Genomic DNA, 8317 nt, shown 5'->3' with positions numbered 1-8317 from the left:
AGCTCCAGGGCTGGGCGGTGAACCTTCCCCCAACCCCCACCCAAGGAGCCACGCCCACCCTTCCCACCCCCTCTCAGCTCCTGCAGAGACAAATACACTCCTGCTCTGCTCCCTCCAGAGGCACCCAGGGCTCCGGCCTTCTCCTCCCTCCCTGGGCGGGGGAGAAATGGCACGCCATTTCTCCATCTGTGACCCAGGACAAGGATAAAGAGAAGGGCCTCCGGGCTCCATCCCGTCTGTGGGTCCTGCCAGCGTGCAGCACGGCTTGTCTTCTCAAAGCCAGCACCTTCCGCCCCAGAACCCTCCATGATACCCCCTGGCCTTCATTCAAGGCACCCCCCCGCCCCCCCAGAGCTGGGCCAGAGTCTGCCTCTCCAGGCTTCCTGTCCCCACCACACCCCCTGCATGTCCCACAGTGGTCCAACCACTTCCTGCCTCTGCGCCTTTGCTGGGGCTGGTCCCCTGCCAATGCACCTTCTTTACCCCCTTCTTCCACGCCTCTCCCCCGACTCACCCAGTCCTTCAGAGGCCAGGCAGCTCAGGCTGCTTCCTCTGAGCTCCCTTGGCCTGACCCTAGGTGCTACCCGGGGCCAACGCCATGATGTGCACACAGTTGGCGCTTACTGTTTGCAGAACGAACAAGAGGCAGTTCTGGCATTTTCTCCCAGGCTGAGGAAGCACTGATGTGGGGAGTGCTTCCTGGGCCGGGCCCAAGCTCAGCGCCATAGTGCTCGGACCTCCCCAAATCTCACAGCAGCCTGGCCAAGAAAGCACCATTGTGCCCAATTTACAAACAGGGTGCCCGAAGGTTGTGGAACCTTGCTCGAGGTCTCGTAGCTCAGAGCAAGGAGAGCAGGGCTTTGAATCCAGGGCCATCTGACTTCAGAAACGCTGTTAAAGAGTGTCCCGCTTTCATTTGGGGCTGTCCTATGTCCCTGGGGGATTTTCCACCCACGGAGGGGGCAGACCCAACGTTCCCCTGTCCTCCCTGGGCCCTGAGACCTCAACCCCAGCTGCCATTTGGGAGCGTTCCTTCCCTGTCCGGGGCCTCAGTTTCCCTGCCTGCAAAGCAAGGAATGACGAGCCAGTATCAGGCTTATGTAAGCCACTTTTGGTGCTTGATGACACCTGTTCAAATCCCAGCTCCACCATCTTTTGGGGCCAATTATCTCACCCCATCAGGCCTCTGTTTTCTCATCTGCAAAATGGGAACAACTGAGTTCAAGGGGCTATGAGCTCCACCTGAGCCTCCTTGGTCAGGGCTTGGCCTCTGAAAGGTCTCCTCGGTGGGCTGGTAGGGTGATTGTTTTCATCTGCCCCCTGGGGGCTGCCAGATGCGCCCCACCAGCCGGCCCTGGAGAGGGTGGGGTGTGTGAGGAGACCAGCCTGGAGCCTGGGCCCTCCCACCCCACTGCCTGCCCCCCCCAACCGGGCCCCCCACCCAGCGACAAAGCCTGCGGCACTTCCTCTCCCCGCCTGGCAGGCCGCCTGGCCCGGCCCCTTCTCTAAGGAAGCGCATTTCCTGCCTCCCCGGGCCAGGCTGGATGAGCCGGGAGCTCCCCACCGCTGCCGGTCATACCCCAGCTTCCAGCCGCATCCCCAGGCCGGGACTCCTGCCGCAGCTGCCGTCCGCAGGAGCCCAGCACCCCCTCCCCGCTCATCCTTCGGCCAGCGACCCCCGGCCCGGCCCTGCGCCCCCGTGCCCACTTCTCCTGACCTCTCGGCCGCCACCTCAGAAGGCTGGAGCAGGGACGCCGTCGCTCCGGCTGCCTGTTCCCCTCGGGTCCCCGCTCGCGCCCACGCCGGCCCCCACGCCCGCCCGCAGCCCTGCCCCTGGACACCGGATAAGGCCCAGCGCACAGACCCCCTGGTGGACAGCATGGACCGCCGCACGCTTCCCCTGGTCGTTGCCCTACTGCTGGCCGTCTGCAGCCTCAGGCCCACAAGTAGGTGTCCAGGGACCCCAGGTGGGGAGACTCGGCCCCAAGTGTTCCTGGCCTCTACCCTGGTCCTGACCGCATGCCCAGTGGGGCTGTCCAGGGGGGTTTGGACAGCCCAAGGTGGACACCGTAGGGTGACCAACCACCCCGGTTTGGCAAGACAAAGACCTTTCAGCCCTAAACGTCTCAAGCAAATGGGCATGAGTTATTTGCCTTAACCCCGGCCTCTGCCCTCCCAGCTCTGTCCAGTTTCTCCCCCAGGAAGCCCAGGTCCCAGAGTGCTGTGCAGCCCTGGGAGGGTCTCCTGCCCTCTCTGGGCCTTAAGGTTCCCATCTGAGGAACCTGTGGGAAGGAGGGCGTGTGGATTCACAGTCCGCACTAGGGCTCTTGGTTCAAATCTCACATGGGTACTTCCTCGCGGTGTGATATTGGGGGACTGCCTTTGGGCCGCTGAGCAAAGCGGGGATGGGAATGGAACTCTTCGGGGGCTGCTGTGGGGGGTGGCCGTGAGGCCGTGCTTGTAGAGCTCCGGAGCAGGCTGGAGGATTCTGTGTTGTTATTGTGGCTTTATGATTAGCTTTAAATTCCTGCCTCTCACTTCCCCGGGGCCTGTGAGTGGCACCCAGAACACTCTTGAACTTAGCTCTCGCTCTCTGCCTCGACTCACCCTCTCTTCTTCAAGAATGCGGCAGGATGGGGACACAGGCCCAGACTAAGGGTTCTGTGGGGGCGGCTCAGCCTGGGGGTTCTTCCAGGCAGTCATGGCTCTGCAGCCTTCCGAAACTGACCAGATGAGAGGCCATGAGGAACTGGGGACTCCCATATCTTCATGCCATTCATGTGGGCCTTGCTGTGTCTGCCCCTCACCCACCTAAAGCCACAGGACAGCCCTATGGGCACCCCTTCACCCATGGCACATCCAGAAACTCTCTAAAGAATCTGGTGTTGGGAGTCGGGGGAGAACATAGGGGAAGAGCACAACGGTGGCCGCCTCCCTACCTGATCCCACCTTGTGGCATTTTAAAGCCCCTAGTCCTTGGTCTCTAAACCTCTACGACTGCCTCACGGATCACAGGAAACTGTCGCAGACACTAAGTGACCTAGCACAGATTTGACCCTAGACTTGTGGCTCCTAACCACGTGTAATGTGCACCTCCCCGCCCCCATATAACTTCTGGCAACCCCATAAGATGGCTGCCTGTATCGCCCCATTTTACAGTAAGTGGAGGCTGTGATCTGCCAAGTTCACACAGCTCAGACAGAAGCCCACCTGAGCTCCACAACAGGCCTGAAGGCTGCCCTGCCTTTCTCCCACCTCTCCCACATTTCTAGCTTGATAACACTGCCATCTTTGTCATCATCAGAGGAAGATCCCTGTAGATCTTTAGGGTCTGGTTTTATAGGATGGAAGGCAGTGGTGTGCTGGCAAATAATGAATAACAGGGGTGGAGGGCGTTGGGGATAGTATTTGTTAATGTCCAGGGTGTAAATGTTCCCACATGGCTGATTTCAAGCTACCAGCTCACCAAGCTTGCAGTTGGGATGCAGTGTCCCCAGGACCTTTGCCCGATATTTCTACCACACAGATGCAACAGACATCTGACCTCAAGAGCATAGAATATAGTAAAATAATTAGGAAGTAATTAGTTTTGATATTTATTACCGTTTTTAAAATACACTTTATTTTTAAGCTTATACAATTTAATTTTTTTAAGATTTTATTTATTTTTTAATATTTTATTTATTTATTTGACACAGAGAGAGAGCAGAAGTAGGCAGAGCGGCAGGCAGAGGGAGAAGGAGAACCAGACTTCTTGCCGAGCAGAGAGCCCGATGCGGGGCTCAATCCCAGGACCCTGGGATCATGACCTGAGCCGAAGGCATATGCTCAACCAACTGGGCCACCCAGGTGCCCCAAGATTTTATTTTTTTTAAGTAATCCGTACACCCAATGTGGGGCTTGAACCTACAACCCTGAGGTCAAGAGTCACATGTTCCACTGACTGAGCCAGCCAGGTGCCCCCAAATTCAATTTTTTAAAAAGATGTTATTAGAGAGAGAGAGAGAGAGAGAGAACTAGCAGGGGAAGGGGCAGAGGGAGAGGAAGAAGCAGACTCTCCACTGAGCAGGGAGCCTAATATGGGTCTCTATCCCAGGACTCTAGGATCATGACCTGAGCCGAAGGCAGAACCTTAACCTACTGAGCCACCCAGGTGCCCCCCAAAATTTAATTTTTAATAATGGCTATGTTTAATAGCCAGTTGGAAAAACTGATAATTTATCAATCTGCTCCTGGGAGTGGGTACCAGTATCCCAGTGATCATAGGATTCAAGGACATTCCAAACCATCCAGCCCAACTCTTTGACAGTCTGGGAAACTGAGGCCCTTGGAGGGCAGACGGAGGCCCGGGTCAGGGTGTGGAACCCAGATCTCCACGCTGGGGTGGGGGATGGGAGTGACCCAGGCATCCTCAGTCAGGCCGGAGAGGGTAAAAATGGGTCCAAAACAGGTCCAAGAGTGGTCCAGCCTTCTGGGAACACAGCTTGGCAGAATCTCTTAATACCCTAACCTGTGTACCGGCTCAACCTTCAGCCTTTTGGAGTTACTTGCCCAAGTCTGTCAAGATCCATATAGTCCATAGGTGCCTGTAACAAAAACCCAACTGGAAACCGCCCAAATGTCCATCAGCCTGGGCCCTAGCAAAAGAATTGGTATTCAGTGAAATACCAGTCAAAACCGAGAAAAAGCTGAATTTGGATCTATACTATTGTGCACGGATGTCTGGGACCCAGCGTTAGGTGCTCCCAAAGCAGTGACTCCATTACTGCCAGAATAAAATAGGAACAGGGGTGCCGGGTGGCTCAGTCGGTTAAGCGTCTGCCTTCAGCTCAGGTCATGATCCCGGGGTCCTGGGATCGAGCCCCGCGTCGGGCTCCCTGCTCAGTGGAAAGCCTGCTTCTCCCTCTCCCTCTGCCTGCCACTCCCTCTGCTTGTGCTCTCTCTTTCACTATCTCTCTCTCTCTCTCTCTGTGTCAAATAAATAAAATCTTAAAAAAAAAAAAAAAAAAAGGAACAGTGCATGGTACACGTGGGGACAATCCCGAGGTCTCTGTTCTCCAGCACAAGCTTTCTCTAGGGAATTGTCTCTAAAGACACTTTTTTTGCCACGTTGGGATATTTTTTTAAAGAGCAAACACGTAGATTTTTAAAGAGCAATTTAATTATATAGTCACTTAAGTCTACTCAAAGAAAACAGATAAGGAGAAAAAAAGATCACTTCCCAAGTTCCATCATTAACATAGGCATTGTTAGGTGGGTTGCGTACTAGCTTTCGTCTAGCTCTTTAAGGTAATTTTAATGCAGATGGATCAACATTTGGGAGTCTTGGGGGACCCTTCTCATGACCCAGAAAGTTTCTATGTTGTCATGTAGACTCCATAACTGTCCCCTTGTGGTTCCGGAATATTCTGTCCCTTAGATGTGCCATCCCGTCGTTTGTCTAACAAATCCCTTATTGTTGAATATCTAGGTGGTTTCCCCATTGAGGCTAGTTATAAATACCACCACCGTGCACGTTTTTGGTACATGCACCTCTTCCTGTATTTTGGAGTATTTCACTTGGATAGAGTCCCAGAAGTGGGGGTGCTGGGATTTGAGGCTCATGTTGGGTGGCTGGGATCAAAGCGTGTTTGCGGAGTGTGGACAAGCCTTCGCTGGAGGGACAGAGGCGGGACTTGGAGCCCTGTGCTGGGGATCTGGGCCTCTCCAGAGAGGGGACAAGTGACACCGGACAGAGACCACAAATGCCCGTCTCTTAGAGCCCGCACTTCAGGGCAGCTTCCCATTTGCCAGGAGGTAAAAGAGGAGCTGTGTGAGCCAGGAGAGATGAGCCCCTGGGGGTGGTGAGGACATGACCATTGAGATTCTCTCTCATCTCAGCCAGACGGAGAGTGACACTAAGACCCAGCTCCAGCCCCGGCTTTGGGACATCAGCCCTGCAGGCTGAAGAGGACCATCCTCCAGGGCTGAGCTGGCTTCATACGTGGGGTAGGGATGGAGGTGAAGAGGCAAATGTCTTAACCTTAACCTTCACAAAAGCCCAGTGAAGCAGACACTCCTGTCTCCCCCATGGCACAGCTGAGGAGGCTGGGGCACAGGCAGGTGAAGAAATTTGCCCAAGTAACAGCCCAGGAAGGAGCAGCTGGGGCTTGCGCCCTGGGTCGAACCATCGCATCATACTGCCTGGGGGAAGATGAGGTTTGATTCCCCTTCTTGCCCTGACACTGGCCCTCACAGCTAGAGTGCCACCAGATCAGTCCTGACAAGATGACATTCACAACAGGGTTTTGAAGGTTGAACAGAAGTTGACCAAGAGGTCAAGTAAAGGAAGACCGTTGGTCTGGGAGCAAGCAGGGCAGCCGCAGGGAATGAGGTGTGTTTGGAGGAAGAGCTCACCTCTCCCCGGTGGGCATAAGTTCTCATGAGAGCAGTTGCCAGTCCTGAGCCTCTTCATGCATCACAAGCCTGCTGAGCGCTGTGCAGGTGTCATCCGACCAACATTTGCAGCAACTCGATGAGTAAGCTATTGTGATTGCCATCATCCCCATTGTACAGATAATAACACTGAGGCACAGAGAGGAAGCTGGAAGGTGGCAGAATCAGGAGCTGAACCTTGGCATCCATCAGATCATTGCACTTTTGTTAAGATTTTATTCATTTATTTGAGAGAGAGCACAAGCAGGGCAAGTGGCAGAGGCAGAGGGAGAAGCAGGCTCCCCGCTGAGCAAGGAGCCCGACGCTAGGCTCCATCCCAGGACCCTGGGATCATGACCTGAGCCGAAGGCAGACGCTTTAACGACTGAGCCACCCAGATGCCCCTGCACTTTTTTTTTTTTTTTTAAGATTTTATTTATTTAGGGGCGCCTGGGTGGCTCAGTTGGTTAAGCGACTGCCTTCGGCTCAGGTCATGATCCTGGAGTCCCGGGATCGAGTCCCGCATCAGGCTCCCTGCTCGGCAGGGAGTCTGCTTCTCCCTCTGACCCTCTCCCCTCTCATGCTCTCTCTCTCTCTCTCATTCTCTCTCTCAAATAAATAAATAAAATCTTTAAAAATAAAAGATTTTATTTATTTATTTGACAGAGAGAGGACAAGCAGAGGGAGCGGCAGAGGGAGAGGGAGAAGCAGACCCCTCACTGAGTGGGGAGCCCGATGCGGGGCTCAATCCCAGGACCCTGGGGTCATGACCTGAGCCAAAGGCAGACGCTTAACCAACTGAGCTACCTAGGTGCCCCAGATCCCTGCACTTTTTAATTCCATGTTAGGTGGTGGAGTGTGGACTTGACCCTGCGGGCACTGAGGAGCCACGGGGAAGATTGGAGAGGGAGACTTGAGGCCTCGCTGGGGGTGGCTGAGCTGGATGCTGGGACATCTGGGAGGCTATAATGGGACCCTGAAAGGAGCAAAGGATGGATGGATAGCTGGGTGATTGAAGAAGAGAAAAAAAAACAGAGAAAGCCCGTGGGAAAGGCTCTGCCCTTGTATTAGGAAATAATCACAGCCACTGTGTTCAGAACGCTTACTGGGTACCAGGCAGACGCCCAGCTGCAAATACAGACCCTGAGACGTAATAGCTGGGCGACCTCGGGCAAATTCTTGTACCTGGGCGGTCTTGTCTCTCCAGGCATCACATGGTTCCAATAAGAGTACCCACCTGTAGGGCTGCTGCAGGAATCAAATGAATGAACTCATGTCAAGCCTTGCAACAGTACCTGGCTCTCAGTAAGCATGATGGAAGCTGTTTTGCAAATGGGGAAACTGAGACTCAGAGAAGTTGGGCTTTTGCTCAAGGTGACCGTTGTTTTGAGGGGTAGAGCTGGGATTTGACCCGGGCCGTCTGGTTCTGGAGTTGCTCTCCTTGACCGTTATTCTCTGTGACCTTTCAAGGTGCTGGGGTGGCCAGGCAGAAAGCTCTGAGGTGGCTCTATGCTCCTGGGTGGGGGCGGAGGAGGAAGGGGACAGAGGTGGGGGGGGGTGGCTCCTGGGTTTCTCACTCGGGCCGGGTCACCCAGGCCCCTAGCGGCGCCTCCTCCAACCCGGGTCCCGGGAGGCCCTGGCGTTTCCCTTGGTGCCAGGGGATTGTTTTCAGCTCTGTCTGGGCCCGCCTCCGGCTCCGGGAGACAAGCCCGGGCGTCATACTCCCTCCTGTCTCCCCATTCTCGTCTGCGGGGTGGGGGCAGCCAGGATTCGAAAAGGCCCCAAAATAAATGGACCTCTTATCTGATCTCCCAGCCTGGCCTGTTATCTGATCATTACATAATGGCCAGGCCCGTGGCCTCTCCCGCTGACGGCATGGAGGAGGTGGCCCCGGGCGGCCCAG

At 55.0% G+C, this 8317-nt stretch overlaps 1 protein-coding gene across 3 annotated transcripts in view; it reads left to right on the top strand.

Moving 5' to 3' along the window:
- The first annotated feature begins 1514 nt into the window (after positions 1 to 1514).
- ENG (endoglin) overlaps positions 1515 to 8317 on the top strand; it is a 33168-nt gene continuing 26365 nt past the window's right edge. The window contains exon 1 of one of the 3 annotated variants that reach the window (XM_028107593.2): positions 1515 to 1946. In XM_028107593.2, coding sequence (XP_027963394.1) covers positions 1880 to 1946 — 67 coding nt within the window. In that variant the 5' untranslated portion in view covers positions 1515 to 1879. Of the gene's footprint in view, positions 1947 to 3779; positions 3850 to 8317 lie in introns of those variants that run through there. The other 2 variants (XM_088019153.1, XM_088019152.1) reach the window with 2 other exon arrangements.

Source organism: Eumetopias jubatus, unplaced genomic scaffold (assembly GCF_037043125.1).
Source record: "Eumetopias jubatus isolate StellerSeaLion01/CBP00866 unplaced genomic scaffold, mEumJub1_p1.0 scaffold_15, whole genome shotgun sequence".
Taxonomy (NCBI): Eukaryota; Metazoa; Chordata; class Mammalia; order Carnivora; family Otariidae; genus Eumetopias; species Eumetopias jubatus.
The sequence above is the reverse complement of the archived record's forward strand: the minus strand, read 5'-3'. Positions and strand labels throughout refer to the sequence as shown.